Source organism: Barbus barbus (genome assembly GCF_936440315.1).
Source record: "Barbus barbus genome assembly, chromosome: 49".
In the NCBI taxonomy this organism is placed as follows: domain Eukaryota; kingdom Metazoa; phylum Chordata; class Actinopteri; order Cypriniformes; family Cyprinidae; genus Barbus; species Barbus barbus.
Genome location: NC_136727.1, coordinates 17,417,570 through 17,442,195, shown reverse-complemented (window position 1 = coordinate 17,442,195; position 24,626 = coordinate 17,417,570). Strand labels below are relative to the sequence as shown.

Genomic DNA, 24,626 nt, shown 5'->3' with positions numbered 1-24,626 from the left:
TATGCTATGGAAGCTTTCCTTAATTTTTTTATATTTTTATTATTTGATTCCTCAGTGTTTGCTAAACATTCTGTAATTTATTAGTCGGTATATAATACAGCATGTGATGTATCCTATGCCGTGCCTCGTCTTATTCGTTTTTGTTAATAAATATTATGTAAGCTAGTTTGTCATTGTAACCTACTGTGTTATTCAAAAGCACAACAATAAAAAATGAATCCATCTTTTGTTTTAGTCTTAAAAAGTGAAAGAGACAATTATCTTTTCTTGTAAAGCGTGACACCAAGATCATGAATTTGAAAATGAAAGCAAAAAAAGGAAATCCTGTTCAAAAAAAACAAAAAAAAAACAAATCACAAATAATACGGATTAAAAAGAACGGGTTGAATGTTGAACACTTCCGTTACCATATAACTATAAACTATGATAAGAGTTCATCAGCATGCATTGACTAATCAAATGTTGTATCAAATAAATAAATAAAAAATTGTGACCAAATGATGTGCTTTTACGGTGCTCTTTTCCTGTCCTGATATCCATCTCGATTAATTTATATTGCAGGGAAAAGTGCAGCGTGAACATTCTGCTAAACATGTCTTTTTGTGCTCCACAAATGAAAGAAAGTCAAACCGATCTGGAATGACAGAGTAATAAATGAAAAACATACATACATACGGGTGAATTCCTCCTTTAAAAAAAAAATAAATTTAAAAAATTTAAAAAAAATTTCACAGAAATGGGCCATAGCTATCAATTACAGAATTTATCACCTCATCTGTAATAACTACAGCTAATACATATACAGCATTGGCAAAAATTACCTTACATATTCTGTTTATAGTCAAACTGATACCATCCCTGCAATTAAACATATGGCACAGATGGCATGCGTCTACTTTCGTGTGCCTCTTCAGACCGTGCTTTAGAACAAAACGGAAGGTTAAGGCAAGTCTTCAATGCTGCCTTCTGAAACTAGAGCATCAGTGGCAGAACACACAGCCACACACACACATTCAGGGAACCGCATAGTTTCCATAGTGATGATTCATGCAACCCACACTAAAGACAGTATAACTTCTGCCAAAGGCATGTTTCTCTTGACTTAAGTGAAGAAAGCAAGGAAAGGCAGAAACAAGAATATTAGTGAGTTGTTTTTTCTTTCATATTTCAGTTGCTGCGGCAAGCCTGTCGGGATGCTTCTGAATGGCACATGTAGAAAACCTGACCCCCACCGCAAAAAAAAATAAAAAAATCCTTCTCCATATCACGAAACCAAGGAAATTATGAAAGCCCGTTTCTGCCACTGAATGGAAAACAAATAATAATTGTTTTGCGACTTTCACAATTCTGACTTTTTTCCCCCACAAATTGAGATATAAACTCGCAATTGCAAGTTAAAGTCCAGTTTTATTTATTTTTATTTTTTGGGGGGGGGGGCGACATATGTTATGAGAAACTCGCAATTCAGAGTAACAGTCTTTTTCATATCAGACTTTATGTCTCGCAATTGTGAGTTTATCTCTCACATTTCGTCCGAATTGTGAGTTTGTCAAAAAAAAAAAAGTTAGAATTGTGAGATAGTCGCAATTACCTTTTTTTTTATTTTGATGGACCTCTGTGATAGGGTTGTAACAGCAAAATCTAAAAAGGCCTGATGAGAAGAATAAACTTTTCCCCACTGAAATGAAGGAATTACACAGATAAATCGAAACTCCCTTCGTTGTGGGTCGAATAAAGCCACCCATTGTTAGGGCACGCTTACGGGGGAGTCTGCAGGAAGAAAAGATTCCATTGTTGGGATATGAAGACAGCTGAAAAGATAAGATTCATAGTTCTGAAGGAGTAGGCTCAGGCATGTCTTTGTGATATTAGAGAGAGAAATGGAGACAAAGGGTGGGGAAAATTTGAAGAGGGAGAGCCCTTTAGTTTGGCCAAGCAGATATTTACAAGAAATGACTAAACCATTTACTTTGGTTAAAAATGCATGCAACTCCACTCATCTCGGTCTCTGAATACATTTGCACATGCTTCTTTAAATAAAGGCCCATCACATTTTGAGGAACGAAGTATTTGCACTTCTAATTTCGAGACAGAATGACGACAGAGTGATCTTTGAAAACAACCCACACTTACCTAAGGAAAACGGCAGGCCTTTTTCAGCAGACTGTAGAACATGACCCATTTTTATGCCGAAAATTACAAATGAAATGTGGGGTGTGTTCAGGTCACTTGAGAGAGGGATTTACAAAATGTGCGGCTGTCTAGCAGAAATCAAAACAGGCTTCAAGTGGCCAATGGCAGTCCATTTCCTCATCTGGGTAAATTAAAGTTATCACATTCTTTTTTAGACAGGGAAAGAAAAGGAAACAGAATAAAGGCTCACCGGGAGAGCGGCTGTTTGTTTAGAATAAAACTTTAAATTGCTATTCGGTGAGGAGGGAATGTCAGCTTTTGATCCAACCTGCAAAACAAGCATGAACAAAGGAGAAAACCTTAACGCGCAGAGGAAAATAAAAATGCAGTGAAGATAAAACTCATGAATGGCAAGCAGTATTCTTTATCGTAGATTATGAAAGAGCAAAAATCACAGCTCTTCTGGCCTTGTCATTCGTGGCGGACAGGTGGAGATGGGTGTATGCGGTAACTCGACATTTGAATTCAACATAGGACCTATTTGATGGGACATCTGCAAAATAAGGAGCCTGAAGAAAGAGGGATGAATGCTAAAAGAGGGGCTTATTTATGGTGTAAATCCACAGAGCTCCATTTCCTGAAACAATCACAAGGAGAACAGTCAAGGACACTTAACCAGTCAACCCCTAACTGCCCTCTAGCGGACATAGCAGGAACCGTAACGTTGATTCATTCACACATGCCAAGGGCTGTGTTCTGTTCCCTTTGTTTTCAAACCCACCTAAAATGAGGAATTACAGGACCTCGTTTCTGAAAACGAAAGGCTGCATAAGACTGCTGAAAGAAAGGCCAGTGGTGCGGCAGAGTAATTCTAGCCTGCGATGATACCGGCACCGCAAAAGCTGGTTGCTATGCAGACAGTATCATAACAAATAAAGGCAAATATGCATCCACGAGACCCAAACGGAGCGATCTTGAGTTACATACGTCTCCCCTTCGACATACAGTGACTCATATTTCCAAAGCCATTTTATTATCAGCTGCAGGAATACAACTTTTCCACTGCCTCACTGCTGAGGCTAATTAGGTTTCAGTGCCAGTCTTTGTGCTGAAAAAGGGAGGGGCTGGAGAGAAGACGAAGAATCCCGCCGTCACGGACGAGTGTGAAAGAGCAGGAGGAGAGGAATTCAGAGAAATTAAAGGACAAGGGAGAGAGACGTTTAAACAGAATCGACATTAGCAGCGACTTCAACATCTACCTCCATATCTCAAAATGATTGAGCAATCGTCAATTGGCTTTGACATTTAAGACTAGAGCTTTGTGTTTTTTTTTTTTATTTATGTTCAAAACAGGAGAAGGGGATGTTAAGATGAGCTTAGCTTTTCTCTCTTTTAAGTGTATCCCCTTGGTTCCTTTTGATGAAATGGAGGCAAGAAATGTAAAAGCATGAAGTAGGTCAGTGACTTCAAAAGGATCTTTTGCACAGTAGGTTATTTATGAATATCCGAGGGTCCGAGCATTTCGTGGAAATCATACTGATGGGTCTGTGGTGTGAACAGAGGGCTTTGGATTCGACTGACTCAAGATACTACAGAATAAGCGGTGAAGACCAACTGCAATAGTTCATGCCAAAAAGAATAATCTTTAACCCTAACAGATAAAAAAAATAACATCAACATATTAAGTGCAAACGAGATTATAATCTGTAAAAGCGTCACAGTCATTTGCCAAGGCTATTACCAATACATAATTCCCTATTAACCCTGAAAATCTCCTATGACTTTAAGACAGAGGCATTTAAATCACAGTCCAAGGACCCCCAGGGGAGCCACAAGGGGGTGCTATTTTAAATTTTTTTTTTTTGGGGGGGGGGGCTGTCATTAGCTAAAGTGAATTAAAAAAAAAAAAAATCCATCTACTTATAGATGCATTTATATTGTAGGAATATTACTTGTTAGTTTTTATTTGTCAATCTTTATATATGACAGTATATTCAAAACACTTGGCTTTTTTTGGGCTATTACGCAACCACCCAGTGACCTCATAGCTAGTCCCTGATAATCATCTTTACCACTCTGTTCTTGTGCAATGTCCATGCACAAACTTTTTTTTTTTTATTATTAATTTTTGTCCCCAAGCCCAACTCGCTATTTTTTCATGACACTAGAAAATGTATAATTTGCAAAGCTGATTTTAAATGCTTTTAAGGAATGAGAGGGGGAAGTTCATTGTGGGATACTGGTCTGGACAGGTCTGAATGGCTATGCAAGGGAACAGCTGTAGGTGGCTTTAACTGTTGGGCGTTAGATTCTTTGGCACAGCTGTCAAGACAGATTTTCCGAAAGTGCACAAAGGGGCTTGTGGTTTCAACTTAAAAATGCGCTTGACAGGGCAGAAATGATCCAGTGAATGTAGGACTACACAGAAGGCCTGAGAGCCAACATTCAGACGGGACAGAGAAACACAATGAACAGATACGGACGGGGTCACGCTTTTAACAACAGTTGACATGGACGGGTTGGATAAAATGTCTCAAACTGCTGGGTGGTCAACAAAAGATGCCTGGTCAGGGCTGCATTGTGTTTGTACCATTAGTGCACTGCTCGGTTTTCAGAAAGAAAGAAATGCAAGATGACAAGTGGATAGAAGCGCACACCTTGTTGGGCTTTATACAAATAGCCAATTGTAGCATCAGCTACACAAAAACAGAAAATAAATTCCATGCCCTCACAGAAATTTTGGTAAACAAACAGATTTGTTTATGCTGTTGATCTAAATGTAAAGCACCCCCCCCCCATGCATCAGCCCGCAGTTTTCCAAGAGCTCTATGCTATCAAGCATGCGGACCACGCGTTAGCAAGTAGCATTGCGTTATTACAGGGACAAACACATTTTATGGTCCATCAGTCATAAGGAAAGCGTAGAATAAGATTTGAGCAGTGCTTGGGGCAAAGTCACGCCTTTTGCACTGACTGAGTACACTGGCTGGGGAGAGTTGATGTGGCGCTATCTGATATACCAGGGACGATCCACTGAGCACCAGAGGACAAATTTGTTTGCATGCATTTGCAACGCATTTCGAAGGATGCCATGTGCTTTGAAGGAACAGCCTCTCACCTTTACTGTGCTCCTGGAGTTCTTCGCTTTGATGGGCACAAACATTTGGAACACCCTGCCCACCACCGCTGAGGAGTCTGGGAAGCCGGCGGGCTGCGACGCCACCGCAACCGCTGCTTCCGCCTCACGTAGGTCCGACAGCACCGCCGAGTGCATAGACGCCTCCAGCTGCCTTACGTCACCTAGAACTTCCATTGGGTTCTGATCCCAGGAAGCCCGCACTTCCGTTACTGTCAGCACCATTGTGATCAGCAGCCCCAGAAGAGTCATGTCCCTCTGCCCCAGCATGGGGCGTCCCCCATCCCGGAACTCTTTCAGTTTATTGCGCATGCCTACTTTTATTTTCTCTCGCACAAAAGAGGACGTCCAGTTGAGGGGGCAGCATGCACCCCGCTGAGTCCAAAAGAACTGATTCTCTTTTCAAAAGCTCAATCCTCTCCTTTTGTTCCCGTTGCCGGCCCCTTTTCCCTCCTTTTGTGGACGTGCCCTCAGTAGTTCTGAAATCCCATAGTTAAGGGGCTGCCTCTAAGACCTGCATTGAGAAAGAGAAAGAGAGGAATTAATTAACAAGCATTTCAATAGCAAAAGATGACACTGCCATGCCTAACCAACACATCTTCAGAGCGATGTGTCATGTTGGTGCCATAAGTGGCCTGATATGGCGAAGAAAAAAAAATTCGGCCATTTGTAAATTCTATGGGTCTAGCTTCCGGTCTCATCCGCGTCCAGCTATTTTTGTAGCTGTACAAAGTTCATTTTGCTGCTTGATATTGAAAATGTGTCTCTTACGATATTATTTTAATGTATTATGATGAACACACTGGTTTGTAGTGCAAACAGTTTTACAGCTTATTCTTTTCATTATCTATAACGGTTAATGAACCGGAAGTCTCACCCATAGACTTACTTCCACGTTGAAGAAAAAGGTGGATAAGACACGCTAGCAAAAGTAGGAGAAGCCTACTTTGACCACAGACTTTGCTCGGGTATATAAGAATGGCCATAATATTTCAGATGCTGTGCATAGAAATCAGTCCACTGGTTAATCAGGTTATGCTGTCCCATAGTGCAAAGTCACATGACTTTATGTGCATGGAGGAATTTATTCTGCAAATGCGTTTCCATCAACCATTATTCGAATTAAGTAAAAGAACTCAATTTCAAGCGAGCATAAAAACCTTTTTGCAAGTTAAGGGTTTTTTTCTCTCAAAATTTGGTGTTTCTGTCACTCGTTTTCAGTGCGATAGACTACTTCAAAATGTGCATGAAAACGGTGATGAAAAGAAAACAGCTAGATGCAATTGACTAAAACAGAAGTCTTGAGATGCATTAAAGATATTTTTAGAGCTATTAATAGCTTTTAGATATTATAAACGCACACACACAAAAAAACTGTGGGATGCAAAAAAAAGAAGAAATCATGCACAAGAGGTAAACTTGTTAGCCTGACTAGTTGTTTGTTACATGACGATTACATTAGTCAATTAGATCAGGACCCAATTCAAATACCAACCGAGGTATCAAATAAGTGACGTATCATTACAGTGCCGTAAATCACTTTAGGTTAATGGTATAAGCCAGATCTTTGGTCTCTGTCAGCGCTGATGTTTCGCACTGCTTGCTTACCCACACGCACACACAGGTGGATCAAGACTAATCTGATTACCATTCACAGCTCTCTCTCCCTTTTCTCCTCTCACACTGTGCCTTTCATTCGCTCCCTGCCTCATTCGTCACCGAACATGTCCCTGAAAAAACACCCTGCACTGGAAGAGTAAGTGAGTGCCGAAAGAAATGGACGGAGACAGGGGGTCAGTCCATAGCGACCGACTGGTTCAAACACTTCAGAGGAATGCACACCATCTGAATTGTCTCATGGGGGGAGAGCTCTACACTCTAGAGGTTTGTTATTCATGCAGGTCTTTCATTCAGAGAGGAAGACGAAAAAGCCTGTGGTGAAAAGAGGGATGGTTTAGTGCAGGGTGGGCCGCAGATTTTATGCATTTGAAGAGGGAGCTGCTCCGTACAATGCAGCTGATTTCCCCTGAGAACTGCTCTTGAGTCCTCGTGTCCAACCTATGAACGAGGGAAGCGGATACGAGAGGGGTGAGGCGGTCTCTCTCACGCTCCCTGTGTTCGGTGGGGGTTCGAGAGGAGCTTCTTCAGAAGACTCCCAAATAACAACAACACTGTTGGTCCAATTCACCTTGCTATCCTTCGGAGATTCATTCTGAAATCCAGCTGGGAAGCTACTCTTATAACAAAGTCTAAATAATCAACGATCATTTTCAAAGTCAGGTTTATTTTGGGGTCTCACCCAGACGCCGACAAACACAGTCTGAGAATGTTTAGATTATCATTTGGTGTCTTTCTAAGACATGGTGGATGGATTGAAAACACATGAATACTACCGAGAGCAATAATATTGTGATACTGTGATAGGACATAAGGTGTGTTTGCAGGTTAAGAGAAGGAATTTTAAAGAAATGTTTAACAAAACATTAGATTTACTCAACTGTGTGCGAGCCAAGGCTCATCAATGGCTGACAAACTGCTGGGAAGCTTCCTCCATAGATTTTTAAATAAAAATAAATTCAAATCAGATTTCTTCAGTTCGATAAGCTATTCATTTCAAGTCACCACTGACTGAATCATTGGGGTTTAGTGTCAGACTGTAATCTATGCTGGCTCTCATTTGGAAGGAGTCCAGAGTCTCTGACTTTTTTGTTTCCAATAGGAACTTGGTGGAGAATTTATAATAACTGCTGATGTACCGCACAGGCCAACAAAAAAGTCTGCCAGAAAGGTGTTATTCAGATTTTGCAAGGAGTGAAGACGGTCCCATTTTTCAATTTTTACAGAACAAACAAAGTGTTTGAAATGTTAAAAAACCCAAAAAAACAATACTTCCGTTTTTTTCTCTCCTAATTTCCAAATACTTCAGGTTTTAAAATATTCATTCATGGATGTTGTTCCAAAGACGTGTGTCCTCGTAATCAAAAAAAGGTAACAACTTGCCTCTGAACTCGGTTTACTTTCTGGCAAGCCCTATTGTTGTGCAACCCCTCCTCTTCAATCAATCCTCAGTCAATTCCTGATGGACAAGCCCTACATTTTGGTCTTGTTGGATAGTTAGAAAAGTCATGCAAGTACAAACGAGATGTGAACACGTTTTTATATTCACATATAAAGATTAGAGAACTGTTGTTCATGAATATGTTACTATTGAGACACCTGCAGCCACGACTTCCTTCAGCGAGGCTCTTTCACAAAAACACTCACTCTTTAAACATTCCACACCTCAGACAGCAGATTATCATGCTGTTTTGTAATACCTGCCAAACACACGTTTTAAACACCGCCAATCCTCTAGTTTTAAACTTGTTAAGTCAATCTTTTTTGACACAAACTGTAGACTAAAGACGAGAACTCCACCTCCTGCTCTCACCTTTTTTTTTAATCTGCAGAATGCCTGAAGTCTTATCGCACATCATTGACGCTGACAGGTATTGGTGGAGGTACAGTCAGTAGCATGACCCTCTTCAGCTTTCCGAACTTTTCCACTACAGTCCCACCATTGAGCATTCACAAAGAGCCTGATGGAATTGGCAGGTACATGAAAGAACTTAAACCTCATCTCCGGTTAAGGATAAAGACGCCCTTTCAGCTCTCAGGAATGGCAGGCTGCTCTCAAAAAGGTGGAAAAAGGGGCCTATCACAGCATTCCTCCCTTGATCAGCCTGGTACAAGAAGCTGCATTGGTCGCAAGAACCCTGCCGCCAGTCTCACCTGCAGTAGACTCGGACCCTTTCAGCAGTCAAACGTGACCCAAGAAGTCTTTGAAATGGACCTTTCTGCTCGAAAGACAAAATGGAAATCATTTCATGCGTGGGAAAAAACAAAATGAGGATCCTGAAGGCTAGTCTCCACATGCCAGCACAACTACAGAGGGCCATTGTGCTGGAGGCCTGAAACAGTCCAGTGAACGCTCCGGGAGATTAGGATTTGACAGGGATGTATGTAGGTTGGGGGAGAGGGCAAGCAGTAATAGGTTTGCCGACAACAGCGCAGTTGGCAAAGGGGGAAGAGCGCCCTTTGCCCCGGTACCATGGTGACACCCCTTGTCCATCACCTCCAGGGGCCCATGCTATTGGACAAGCTTATAAAAGGCATTGGAGTCACGCATTCCAGCTGGACCAAGTCACCGATGTTTACTCACAGCCTCTAACTTTGGAAAAAAAGAGCCAAGGTGGATAAGTCCAAAGTGATTAAGTCTAATAACAAAAAGAATCGCCACCTTAATTTAGTTCCATTTAATATGCCAAAAGAACAGACAAAAGTTCATTACCAGTCAAATCAAAACTCATAGTTGATTATTCTTAGGACTAATATTTCACTCATCTGTAACTGGAAGGACTAGTCCTGTACACCTACCTCAGAGCAAATACAGAATTCACAGTTGATGCAATAAAAACACATTTACCAAAGCTCACAGCTGAAATAGAAATGTGCCGCAAGAGAGATCTGAAGAATATGATATAAATAAACATCAGCGACTGAAAACCCAGTAACCCGACACACGCAAGGTGATGTCAAGTTTATTTTTCAGGATTTTGAAACTAGAGCCTGGCAAAATACAAAATTTGAGCAATATTTTGCTATTAAAATGCTTCCAGCTGAGAACTGAGAATATGACCACAGGCAAGGTGATCTCAAACAGGAATTTTATTCGAGCTAAACAAACTTGATTTTTCTCAACAAGCAGGGAGAGTAAACTGCCTTGAAGTTATGTTGTCAGTTTCTTGTTTGTGCAAAAACGCAGTTATGCAGAATTATAGGAAGGAACCGAGCAGAATGTGAGGAGAAAGGTGTAAACCAGGCACCCTCTTTTTCTTTAAGTTATTAGCTGCTGATTTGAGACCTAAGTATTCGTGAATTATTAAACAGAGAGATCCCAAATTTCATTAGAAGCCATCAGCAACAGCTCGCTTTGGTCAATTCATACTGCATGTCTGTATTTTCTTCACTGGTGTTGGCAAGCCACTTGACGCCACGACTTTAAATAGCTACCAACCCAAAGTACTGCCAAAACAGTAAAACCCTGCGATGCTCTCACTGTCATAGTATTAGTTCAGAGAGTCCCTCAGTGGTAGTCTGAAGTCCTTCCCATTATAGCGTGGTATGCACCCTCAGCAGGGTCAGAGGTTATAACCACACTCCTCATTTGGCGAATGAGTAACGGAGAGCGGGCCTCTCCCCGAAGAGACTGACTGCGGTGATTAATGACTCCGATACGGTGCCATCAATAGCACACTGTACGCATGAGCAGTCAGCCTGGATGTCCGAAGCCCCTGGAAAACCTCCAGGAGCCAATCAGAACACTTGCTTTTGCCTAAGCCCCGGTCAGCTCAAGGCTGACCTTCTCCACTTCGCACTGTACTCCTTCCCCACCCTGCTCTGACATAGCTGAGCCTTCTATTAATGGCAACTGCAGGGCATGAGCAAAAGATAGAGGCTGGCTAAAGAAGTCATTCACGACTGGGAAACCAAGCCGGCCCTGGCAACAGGATGAAAGTCGCCAATGCAGCCCAGACTCTGGCCAGTTTACTTGACGGTGAAATATATAAATAGAAAGAATTCATCCTCTCATTTTACTGAGACTGAAATGATTAATTAAATGTTTTTATTTAAAGCAACAGTCAATATTCCCATACCTTTAAACAAGCCATTTATGACTCCAGCAATTACTGTTATTAGAGGATAATGATTTAAAATATATTGTATAGGGATTTGCAACTACAACTTTTCACTGATAGGTATTATTTATAATATTTTGGAGCTAAGCATAACTAGATAAAAATGAACCAATATTCACTTAAGAATTTTAAAGTTTAAAAAAATGGTAGCCTAACACCTTAGGGACGAAATCGTACTATTAACTAGTTGTTTATTAGCATGCATATTGGCTGTTTATTTGTATTTATAATGGACATAATATCTTATTCTGGATGACCATATTTACAATCCTTAATCCTATCCCATATCTAAACTTAATCTTACTAATAGGGCTGCACGATATTTGGCATGCGATAGTCATGCGCATCTCGTCAGTAAAGACGGTTCCGTGATTAGCGCTAAATCTCCATCACCTGTTTTCAAACCGGCTTTACTGACTAGATGCACATGACTATCGCATGCAATATATCGTGCAGCCCTACTTACTAACTATTAAAGTGATCGGCTAGTTCACCAAAAATGAAAATTCGGCCAATTACTCATCCTCATGCCGTTCCAACCCCGTACAAAGTTCTTATGGGTTTGGAACGACAGTATTCGCCTAATGACAGAATTTTCATTTTTAGGTGAACTAACCGTTAATCAGCAGGGAATTAGGAGTTTGAGGCAAAAGCCGTAGTTAATAGTTAAGATAGTTAATACAGAGTTGGTACCCAACTCTGTAAAATTTGTATGATTTATCATTTCCATGATTCATTTCTGGGTCTGAAAAACTACAATGTTAAAATTCCATGACATTTCAAGGTTTGATCCTTTGACAGTAGAGAAATCATTTGAAGAGAAGGACACTGGGCCAGGAACCATCACTGACCCAAAACCTATTTTTCTGACTTGAAGTGTTTGGAGCATGTGCGTTAACGTTACACCGTGACTCCGACAATAATTTATAATTTAGCAAAATATGTAAATTAAAGTTGTGGAAAGACAGCAGTACGGAATCAAATAGAAATACAGCAAACTGCTCTGAAATTTCCATTGGATAATGATTGTTTACATCAAAGCACATTGCATAGTTTAAAGTCACAACTTCTAGTTGCATTATGTCATATTATGTCCTTGTAACTCACTATCCCCTGAAATGGAATTTGCTCTCTGACGCGGAGTAAACTCCAGTGTGCAGGCACACCAAGAACAGCGACCACATTATGTCCCTTAACAATTCAATTCATGAGATGCATGAGTGAATCTGGGTGAGCCTTTGTGGTCCACAACAGGAAAGAACGGCATGGGGTAAATCCATATTAAAACAACAGTGAGTGAAACAAAACATAAAAAAAGCCACCAGCAGGCCTACTGCAGCTGGACCATCAAACCCAGGGTCCTTTTTAAAAGAAAGTGCCCTGGCAAACACACAGGTCCAAACATGCTTGTAGAGCAAACATGAACCGAAGGGCGTCAGCATCCTGATACTTGAGAATGGGGTGTGGAGGACATATTGACCCCACATGAATGCCTACAACAATGGGGGTCTTTAGCCCCTCCGGCTTATTACAGTGACTCCATCTCGAGTTCCATCGCCCACCTGTAGGCCACTGCAAAATATGTTTTCTAAAAACCTTAAATGGATTATGTCGCAATTATGTCCACCTCCACTTTCCCTTATTGTTAATAAGCAATGAGTGCATTAGAAGCATTGAAAACAAAGCTATCGGATAATAGCGGCATGCAGGAATGACGTAACGCAATTGTTTCTGCTTGTATCTTGCATGGAAAGCAGCGTTTGATGATTTTGTGCTTTAAGATATGAAAAAAGCCAGGGTAGCGGTGCTGTACACCTCTCTAATGCGTTTTTAATTTGATGACGAGCTAAAATGAATCGTGAGAAACAATTTAGGGAATTGTGCCGCTTTCCCAAACGAGAAGGAACGCATGTTCACTTTGATTAAAACTCAAGACGTAAAGTCAGACGTTAGCTCTTTTTCTCAAATGGCAGTACGGCTTGTGAAAAGTCTGACTGTGCTCCGTTTTAGAGATTCCTCGGTTGCCTGTAATTATGTGACAGCAACAAAACGATTACGAGATTACGAAAAAAAGGTCATACTCGTTAAATCCTCAGATTTTGTAGGTAGCGTGATAATGCATTTCAGTGTAAAGTGCTGCTTATAAACCTTGTTTCAAAACAACCTGCCTAGTTTAAGACTGATAAATAAATGAGAAAGCACTGTACTTCAAGATGCGATTTCCTCATATGAACAGCGATAGCCTACATCCAAGCTATAGAGTGCAATCTGGGAATTTTAATAGTCAAGTCAGTTTGATTGATTATATTACCGAAATGATTGTCCTGGGGCAATGCTATCAGAGCAGAACTTCACACTATCCTTAAATCTTCTTAATAAATTCTGCTTAAATCCTCCAATGTGGCTGGGGCACAATGCAACTTGAAGTCCGTCTTTGAATTTGGTAAATAAAATGACACTTGTTTCTTTAAATAAAATCACATAGGGCAAGAGGGGCCTCTATAGAAACAACTTTGCAATAATGTCTGATGAGCTTTGCTCAACTTTGATCACCTAAAATGACCATCTTGAGAGAATAACCACTCTTCTCAGAATTAAAAGAATAAACCATGGAGGGCCCCCATGAGGGCTGCTTCTCTGGCAGGTGCTTTTTAGGGGCGGATCAGATTCTTGTTAAAGACCACCAGTAAAACTACAATCTTGGAGCAGATAGACAATTGAGGCCATTTGGTAGAGTATACCAGTGACAGCTGGGACCCCCCCACCAGGCTCTTAACATGTACCAGGACACCATCCTGACCCCAAAAAACACCCCAACTGCTAGAAGAGCAGCCCTCCCAATTCCTGGCACAATTTGTGGATGCAGGGATTGGGCATACAATGGTACATATACAAAATAAATAAATATCACCATAAACCAATGTTTGCAAACCATTTTACAAATTCTCTTCAGTAATTTGGCATCTTTGAAAACAACTAATATCTATAAGGCAAGAAATGGGTAGCGTGGGCCTTGGTTTTATCTACTAGGAATTGATTAGGATTGCAAACTATTTGACTTTTCCAAATTTCTGTGATTTTTGGAAACTTTCAGAACATTTGAGGCATTTTAGGAAACTTTTGGAAAGTTTCTGCCCCTTTGCAGCCCTAGATTTGATTGATTACGAGAACAGCTATACCAATGACATTATATACCAATATTAATAAGTACCATGAATTTTGCATGAATTGTGGAGGACTTCCATCTTTCAAAATGAATCATTTTTCAGTGGAAGGAAAATATTACAACTATTCTTTCTCCTTTGCACACTAATGAATCATTCACAGTAAGACCCTTAATGTGTATTATGAAATTAAAAAGGGTCCATTTTTATTTCATGCCGACTTGCAGAGATGCATTGCACTCTGGGAAGGTTTTGGAATATTGATATACAGTGCATAAACACAGCATATTGTCTCTGGTCACCCAGACAAAAGGTTATTGTTGCTAAAAATCTGATTTTTTCATCACCAAGGCGGCTGTAAACAACAAACACACACACAGAAAAATACTTTCTACAAGGTCAAATCAAAAGAGCACAAGACACCAGAAAAAAAGAGACTTATCAGCACAAAAACATAAAATGGATAAAACCGTCTGTGAATGATGAACCACGAGGTAGGAGAACCAAATCACCTGCCCTAATGAATCAGAAATGGCGATATGCTAAACTGACCAAAAAAGGAAAAGATTAAATTAGATACATTAATAAAACCCAGTTCAAGGACATACGAAACTGTGAATGATACAGCTCTTATTTCTGGCAGAGGCAAACCCAAAACACACACATATCCTACCCTATGAATTTATCAGCATTGAAAATCTCATTCAGGTTTCAGAATATCGTGGCTGAAACTGTAAGATGGCCAGATGGCCCTCCTTCACACACACCGGCCCTAACGCCGCTTAGCAGCAAAGGGAGGGAGTGAATCCGCAATATCTGTGAATGAGCTGCAAGGTCTCGAGGTGCTGGGCTGAAGCAGTGCGATGCTGGGACTGTCACATTCGGCACACAGTTACGGATGGCTGGGGAGGGCAGGAGGGATGGCGGGATGGCAGACGTGAGGAATAGGAGGAGGAGGGGTGCTGGAGTTTGCTAATGTGCGAAAATGAAAGACAACCCACAAGGGGCCAACAATGGCATTCGGTGCCTACAACAATCAGCATTTCAGTTCTTCAAGGATCATCAATGTTTGTTCAGAACAAACGACAGTGCTGTGAAATGCAAGAAACACGTTGTCATTCGCTCCAACTTTGATGGCAAGAATTGATCAAAGCCATCGTTTTCCCAAACAGTAAACGGACTCAATGTAGCGAGACCGGTAAGTAGTGCCCTTAACCCAAAACAGGGGGGCAACAGATGGCCTGAGAGACATAACCACCGACTTGTTTAACAGAAACACAACTGCGAAGTCTGTCCTAGATCAATGGTCTGTGTCAATAAACACCTCACAGTAGACATCAACAACCCAACTGTGTATTTAACATGCGGATGCGGAGATACACGTGGGTTCGGCTTAGACAATAACACAACCTCTCAAGGATATCTTCTGTTTGTTATGAAACCAGGAAGGCTCGAACTGTACCCTGCGGACACGGACACAAAACAGTACAAATCACTGATAACACTCTGCCGAGATATCCGTGATACTTCAGAAGCCTACAACAGTCGAAGAACTCATAGCTTTTTGTTCAGGAAAACATTTCCTGAAATATAAGTCACATAAATCAAACACACGGCGATATTAGAAAAACAACAAGAAGCCAAATGTGAGCGCAAACGAAAAATAATCACATTCAGAGACTCTTTTTGGATGACAACCCCGGGTGATTCTATTCTTTTTGTAGTATGCTTAAAGAGAGCTGCAATTTCGACCTGAAAGAGGCTAAAAATTAGCAGAATATAACTTATACACTGTACCAAAAGACGTTTCTTCTTCACAGTGATGGCAGCAGGGCACCACTATTCCTTTCCACACAAGTTTCTGCAGTGAGTTCAGCCCAATCTGCTTCATTCATTGTGCTAAACATTTCAGTCCTAGGTGTGATTTTGATTGTTTTTGTATAAACTTTCATTTTTATACTTAACATTAAAATTTGAGAACATCCTGTTGGTTTACACTGACAAATTATTCAAGCATTAAAAAACTGCCAGTTCTGAGGATTTAACAATGCTTTGTTGAATTATGCATATTATCAGAGTAAATTAAGGGTGTAAATTATCAGACTAACGCAGGATTGAGAATAATGTGTGATTCAGTTAGAAGTTTTACTTCGAATCCACTGAAAATAGGCGAAATCAGTAATGCTTTGAACTCATACCATTGTTTTCCAGCAAAAGTATTTCTAGGAAGGGAACACGAGATGCCATTTTATATTAACAGCTACACACCATCTATTTATTTTTTTAAGAATTATTCCTGCAGCTGTAATAACCTAATATTAATTGAGAGCCTACATTGAATATCCTATTTGTTCTTATAAAAATATTTTTGGTTACTCTGCAGAACCATTTAAAATGTGCTAGTGGTGATTAAAACTGTGAAAAATTGAACCAGGACCTGACACAGTCTACACATTTTGTTTATTCAAACACTGTTTTACCTAAAATATCTAATATCTTTACCAAACGTTGACTAAATAATAAAATAAGTAGTTACACATCTACCATAATATGAAGAAAACTTGCTTCATGAAAAATATAAATAGCTTTTTTTCTGTCAAATGACAGTATCTTGAAATAAAATTGGCAATTTTCATATAATTTTTACGTGGGCAGTGAAAATGTTGACAGGGCAAGTAAAAAACAATCTTATCGCACCAGCCAAAAATACAAAAAAATCTTATTTTGAACCCTGTAACAAAAGGAGAAATTCAAAAGACTTAACTACAGCCAACGTAGGTGGAAATACTCAACATGACTCATGTTTGGAAGTCTAAAAACCTTGAACTAGATCCTTAACTAAACAAATAAATACATAAAAACCAATGATGTGCACGAGAAAAAATTGGTTTATCTTCATTATATGGGGCTACAGTTCATCTTTTTTTCCTAGCCTACATTTCTGCACAGTTCCAACCACCCACTTCCTACATTTCATTCATAAACAAGATAATACCTACCATCTTTCTCCTTGCGGACATGCATTCCTGAACCAACCTTACCTTACAAAGGTAACTACCTTCCCACACACACACGAAAATCTGAACAATGTGGATACACCCTTCTCCATTGCAGGCTCTCTAGTTGACAAAATGGATGCTTCTGGGATCGCAATCTGTTTGGGTTTTAGTTTACTCTATGGGAGGGAGCACTTACATGCACCAACGTGAAATAACTCAAGAACCTGGTGGTCTTGCATAATGAGGAAAATGTCTGGCTCCACAGACCAGGAAGTGTGAAGACACGCAGTGGTGTTGACTCAGGTTCCACATCGGTTCTGATGTATTTACTAGGTCAGCACTACAAGTTACGAACCAGTTGGAAGGTTAGTCTGTTTGTCAGCGTCAAACACACCTGGTCTGGGCCATTTCCCCCCACCTCCATGTGCCTCTTTAAAGCACACGTTATCAGAGGCTAAGATCTCAACACCAAAGCCGGTGTGAATAGCGCACTCTAACCAGCGTGATGTTTGCTGTCCAAGTTGTTTAATGATTTAAGGACTGCTGGGTTAGATGAGGCCTAACTAATTATTAGTGTCGGCCCATATGTGCATGTGCGCTAGACCCAACCTCAAAATGAAATACTTACGGTTAGGTACAATTTAGAGCAATAATAGTGACGCTTGTCTTTTCAAACATCCCTAACGATTTATAAAAATGCACAGATATTTCAAACAGTTTATTTCTGGGATTTACTGTAAAATCCACTAGCTACTCGGTACGATTCCTTCAAGCAATTTACCACAAATTGACAAGTCGTGCAGCATGAGGACACCCCCCCCCCCCCCCTCCTCCTCCACACCAGTGCCATTCAAAGGAAATTAAATTGACGGATTTAAGATTCACAAGGAGTGGACTGAGCGCGGCCCGGCACATGCCCTGAATTTTAAACTCTAATCAGACCCCTTGCTTATTGCCCACACTGATTTCAATTGGTAGGAGAAATGGCGTAGCTGAACACAGAGACTCTGGAAAGATATCAGAAGAAATTTTCTTAGAAGCGTCCGCTTCATGGTGTCGCATTCTTCTAGGATTTATTATAAATAAGGGGGCAAGAGAGAAGATAAAGGAAACGTCTCTAAATGTGAGAAGAGCAAATGACCCAGACCAAGGACGTATGAATGTTAAAACAGTGATCGATAACAAGCGTAAAACCATAGAGGAATATTCCAGAGAGGGCTCTGCTGAAAGAGTGTTAAGATTGTACGAGGGCGGTAAAGGGTGCTATTTTTGCACATCATAAAAACAACCCACTGAAAACGGTGGACTAAGAGTTTGCACTCTATTGCAGTAGTTTCTTTTGGACTCCAGGGCCCTCCATTGTCCACAACAATACTTAAAGGGATAGTTCACCCAGAAATTAAAATTCTGTCATTAATTACTCACCCTTAAGTCGTTCCAAACCCATAAGACTTTCACAAATTTAAATATTTTTGATTAAGTCCGAGAGCTCTTTGACCCTGGATAGACAGCAAAGCAACTCACACGTTCAAGGCCCAGAAAAGTAATAAGGACATCGTTAAAACAGTCCATGTGATATCAGTGGTACAACCTTGATTTGTTTTTCTTGTAGCTTCATAAAATTACGGTTGAACCACTGATGTCACATGGACTATTTTAATGATTAAAATCAATTAAATAAAAAGCTTGCATTTCAAGCATCGACTTTAAAAACAACCCGTTTAACACTAAATCCGTTTCTTATTCTTTTTTTTCTTTTTTTTCGTATGTACGGGCCACAAGAGAAATTACGGAAATAAATGAAAACAGCTATAGGCTATACTGTTATCAGCATATGTTGAAGTAGATTCGTCTCTCGTCTTCTCTGAGAGAATAAGCGCCGTCATTCCATTTTTTACTTTCACCGAAGCAAGAACATGCTTGACATATTTAAACTGACGCCTAGATTTATGTTTCAACCTAAATTTGCTTTCCACTGCAATAAGTAGCTGAAGATGGAAAGAAACCGTCCGGGCCAAATCATAAAAGGTTAATATATCATTGTTTAAACAGCACACTGTAAATCACTAACTCCATGTAGATGTTTTCAAGGCCTAAGGCGTTCACGTAACTGCTACTTTTGTGAACGTGCAGGTGGCCAGAGTACAACTGGCACTCTAGTCCACAACCAAGCTCACTCTTTCCAGCTAATCTGTTAACAAACGGTGACTGTTTTCTTCCCGTCTTGGCCTAGTTCTGAAGGTAGTAGCAGCTCTAAGCTCACTCAAGACAACTCCACAATTACCCTCCTAAAGCATTCCTGCAAAGATCACGACAGACTGAGTCGCACTTTGGTAAACAGCAGGCAATTTGTGTGGGAGTCAAAGATCAAATCAAAGCAGGGGTAAACAGAGAGCCTCCCTTCATCCAAAAACTGCTAGACACAAATTGGTGCTTGCAAACATTAAACAGGCCCAATGTGTCATTTTCCTCTCAAATCCTTAAACGCAACCCCCAACTGTTATTGATCAGCCAGACACAGCATCATGCATGGTAATATGTAAACAACATCTTTAAAAATCAATATTATTGCATTTGTAAGCAGGTAATTTAAGTGTGTCTGTGAGAGGTGGCCTTTATCTGCCCAGTTTCACCCATCCAGAGCTGACAACATGTCTCAGTCTCCAGGCCATCGCGTTAACATCCTATGCTACATTAAACTCGCGTTTCAACAGCGTGCTGAGCTAGTGAATCACGCCGTCTTCTCTCTAAGACAGATCTTCCCTCCTGTTTTCCCTCTGCTGAGACCACAGGCCATGACGTCTCCATTGAGCCCATAGAAATCCACCTGAAAAACACCGTTGCGAGAGCTCGGCGTGTCGAGCGCAGATGAAAAGCTGCTATTTTTTAAATCGCCGCTTTGTGTTCGAGGTGCACAGAGGAAAAGGTTGCACGATATACTCAAAGCTGTTTTCCCTCCAAAATGTCAAAGTGCAGCTTTGGTCTAAAGGCCTCTGACACCGTGGAAAGTCTTGACCCGAGTTGTGCAGCAGCATTACAGCTACATGAAACAACATGTTGGGTCGTTTTTTTTCATCCTAACACTGTACTATTTTTGCTTTTTCTCTCCAGTCTCTCTTAAAAAGTGTTAAGATTGCTAACAATTACCAATTGTACAGCTGAACCTTGCCAATTAAAATTCTGCTGGATAACATTAAACGCAGAGCTCCATGAAAACCATTTATATAAAGGAAATAACAAATCAGTTTTCTTAGCATGCAAATGATTTTACTCTAAGTGTACAGTATTACTGACATGAGAAAACATAACATACACTGTAAAACATGAAAAGTTAAGATTAAGGCAACCAGCTTCCAGAAAACTCAAAAATCTGCTGAAGCTGGTGGCCTTAATCATTTAAGTTCTCTCAACTTTTCATTTTTTTTTACAGTGTACACAGATAAATTAGGGTAGCTGACATAAATGTGTACACATAAAATGGTAGACACTTCAATGAAATCATCTCTATTGTGGTTATGCTCAACATGAAGCAAACGTTAAGCGATAAGTATTTTAGTATTTTTTTTTAATCCTAGTCAATGGGGTCCATTGTTGTTTTTCAAAATATCTCCTTTTGCACTTAACAGAAATACGACATGAGGGTGAGTAAATGATAACAATTGTAATTTTTGGAAGAACTATCAAGCGTAAAAAGTCTGCAAATTGATTTAGAAAACATTAAAACACAATGTTTACCAACATCAGCTGAAAAATATTAACGTGCACTGCTAAATCGTTGGCAATAAGCCCAAGAGCTTGTAAAAAGGGCCACGTTTGATTTCCTGTCGACGCTAAACCTGTGAAACAACTGGTCAATTCTAGCATTATGGCACACTAGGAGATTGCAAACTAAGCTCGGGCCACATGGGTAAAGAAACGTGGCAGAACATTAACTCATTAAGCAAACGCACTTCTCCTTGGCGGGATTGCATGTTATTGCATATTATAGAAGTGCACAGTATTCGACGGAAAATCTATTTGCTCTGTGCCAGTCAGTAACGTGGATATTTCTCAGCTCCACACCTCTGCTGATGATGCAAGTCTTATCACAGTACCGATAGTACGCAGCCTTGCATTAGAGCCGTTTCCTGCTGCCTTTAAAGCCCCCACCCTCAGAACAGAGCCCCAGGGTTATTTACAAGCAGTGCTACAGAAATCTAGGTTAGGCTGCAATTGAAGTGTGAACTATTGCACACTGCAGCAGACAGTGCCTCCAAAGACTGAAGCAGCTTACTGGAAAATAAACAAGAGATGTGTATGCGTGCATGAAAAAAAGACATGCTCGTGGTAGGAGCAGCCAGCCACCGACTCGGGCTGCGGCGTCATCTCAAATCCAATCACCCTGCAAGATTACGTGTCTGATTACGAAAGCATGGGAGTTATGAGAGGTCCGGTGCATGACTCTACACAAGCTGGGAATTTTCTCCAGGGCGCGCTTTTTCCGCACGGCCTTGCCTCACGGTCAGTAATCCAAGTTTAAGTCTTTATTTGTGCGGAGAGATTTGTGCAAAGCCCAAATTGGCACTTTGCGGACTCAACCGTGCAATCATCTACAATAAACTTTCAGGCACCTGCATGCCACGGGGGAAAGCACCTCATACTTTGTCTATTTTTAAAACCTGACAACAACGAAGTCACGTGTGCAGGAAATAAATCAGTACTGTCACCCTCCGCTAATGTTTTCTCAGCGCCCCTTCAGAAGGATTGCACCGTAAAAAGGACGGTTTACAAGGTACACCAGGAATAAATATCTCCGTGGACTGGTTAGCTCAAACAAATTAAGGCATAAATGAACATGCAATTACAGAGCCAGGAGAGTTCTTCTCAGGGGCAAGTGAATCAATAACACTTGACAAGTGCAACAGTACAGCAGGCCAGAACATCTTCTGCAAGACGACCAGCCCAAAGGGTATTGCAATACCTGCAATCGCAATTAAATTAAGGGCACCTGAGAAAAAATTGGACTAAATTAGTCTCCCACCACAGACTTTCAACAGAGATCCTGGTCTGGGCTAGTAACAATACGAAACTGAAACTCGCAGAAGACGTGAAACAACATGTTAGAGAACTTGCACAAGGAATAAAAACAAGGGCAGGAAGGAAACTTATTTTATCCTCCTTTACTCACGGATTTTCCCTTGAGACGAAATGAGGGGGTTGCAGAAAACAGACTCAACTACATGCCAAGACAGAGATATGGCCTTATTCCAGAACAACTCGCTTTACACCTCGTTCATATGAGACATTCGGTGACTAAACGACTCAACACTAAGAAAGTGATGTGGGTGGGTTTTTTTTTATTTTGAATCTGGCTTTGACAGACTGAACATGACTAAAATCTGGACGTACAGTAATGTTCAGCTACAGGTCAGGGATGGTTTTTTCTTCAATATTGGTTCTAGTCTCCTCAAAGCTAAAGTAATTTACATAGTGTTGACTGCACAAATTGTGCGTAAACGTAACTCTTTGCTGTGATCCTTAACATGACGAACAAGCAAGCAAAAACAAATCAAAACGACTTAAATATTATGGCATATTAATATTCATAATTCATGTTTCTATGTTGGGAACAAACGATTGTTCACTCGCTAGTAAAATTAATTTGTGTCCAAAACAATGTTAGTTTTCTTTAGATTAAACATGTTTGTTTACTACAGAATCAATAATTCTTCATATTATAATCAATGTTAACATGACATAACATTAGAAACTATGCATAAGGTTAGTTAGTCCACAATTTCACCACTGCTTTGTTTTGGAGTTAATCTTGCGTTTAGTTAAAACCGACTGCACGTGGAGAGCAGCATACGGCTGAGGAGCATACGATGAAAAAGTCAAATATTGAGGGATAGCGTGGAAACCAAATGTCTGGCAAGCTCATGGAGGTCTTCATGTCCCTTGACAAGAAGGGAAAAAGCCCTCACACAGCTGAAAGGTTTAAAAACGTCTCCATGGAGAGGCAGACGTGATGAACATGCTGATAAATTAACTAAATCCTCCTGGTTCATTAGTGCTACACACTGAGGTTACTTTGTTGTTATGTCTATATAAGGGTGAAGAGACACAAACTAATTCATAAACCCCATGAGAGAGTTTGATTTAAACCCAAATGTAAACCTCTTTCATCAACATTTCCATAGGCACTAAAACATCAGACACAACAATACTATATTATTATTTACACAACACGTGAAATAACCGATCTAAACCGTTTCTGCTTGGTCTGCTGTTACTGATTATCTGTGGTGGTCCATAACATCTCAAACGACCCAATAATGTCGTTTAAAATAGCAATTATCGGAATAAATTGCCAGATAATGACAACAACGAGAATGCTACACCGGAAACGACTATCTATATCGCTTTTCCAGACTATAATTTCTAAAGTCAGGTCATCGATTTCAAAAGATAACCAACTTGACATATTAATTAATCAATCGTGTGAGAAATATAACCAGCAATTTAACGTTACACCAAAACTGAGCTCGTTAAAAAAGCCGCCGTTGATTCGAATCTAATCTGAATTCGGATTTAAAATATGAGCGTTACCGCTTTGGTAGAAGCCCGGTTCGCGACGCGATTGACGCGACGCGAAAAACTAACCGGCGTACGAAGCTTTTTCGGTTCCAAATGAAGCGTTGTGGTTTATCGCGTCGCGTCGGCGCTGTGGGGGTCTTACACCTGTTTGCTTTAGAAGCGTCAGTGTCTCTGCAGCACAAACACAGCCAAGCTAAAAATATCGCTATAATTCAGCTCAACTGTCTCCTGTGTCCTCTGCGCGATGTCTTACCTCAACTGAAACAGATCGGCGTCACATCGCAGCTATTATAATGTCTGGATGTCACGCTTATAAACGCATCCGAGCGCGAGGAGGAGAAGAAATCTCGCCCTTCTAGCTGTCTTCTCTCTCCATCTACACGAATCAATCCACACACACACACACACACTTTCACTGTCCAGCTCGAGACCCGACCAGCCGAGCCCAGAGTCTCCTACATCGACTGAACCATTTACTGTGCAACCACAAGACGCGACCAGCCGAGCGCAGATTCACACACAACAATCTGCACAGATTTTTTGCTTTTTAGTTTTTTTTTTTTATTATATATATTATTCACAAGACTATTGCTCAAAACCCCTCATATTTTAGGCTAACTTTTGTAATACTGATCTCACGTGGTTCTTAGAAACCCTTTCAAACATCAGAATACAAAACAAGAAACTTAAAATAATAATAATAATAATAATAATGTTTTTCAAAAGTATGCAACTGTCTAAAATGTATATGGAATTTATTTTTTTTTATTTTTTTTTCATTCGACTATTTTTATTTTATTTATATATTCACGTCGTATTTTGCTCTTCTTATTTTTCTTTTTCACATATTCTGAACTGTACAGCTTTTTTTCTTTGTCTT

At 40.3% G+C, this 24,626-nt stretch overlaps 1 protein-coding gene across 2 annotated transcripts in view; it reads right to left on the bottom strand.

Moving 5' to 3' along the window:
* The window catches only part of LOC306867567 (dystroglycan 1-like), a 30,636-nt gene that overhangs the window by 5,000 nt on the left and 1,010 nt on the right, over window positions 1–24,626 (bottom strand). The window contains exons 1-2 of one of the 2 annotated variants that reach the window (XM_079413307.1): window positions 24,000–24,199; window positions 5,252–5,783 (exon numbers count right to left, since the gene is read on the bottom strand). In XM_079413307.1, coding sequence (XP_079269433.1) covers window positions 5,252–5,581 — 330 coding nt within the window. In that variant the 5' untranslated portion in view covers window positions 5,582–5,783; window positions 24,000–24,199. Of the gene's footprint in view, window positions 1–5,251; window positions 5,784–23,999; window positions 24,200–24,626 lie in introns of those variants that run through there. The other variant, XM_079413308.1, reaches the window with a different exon arrangement.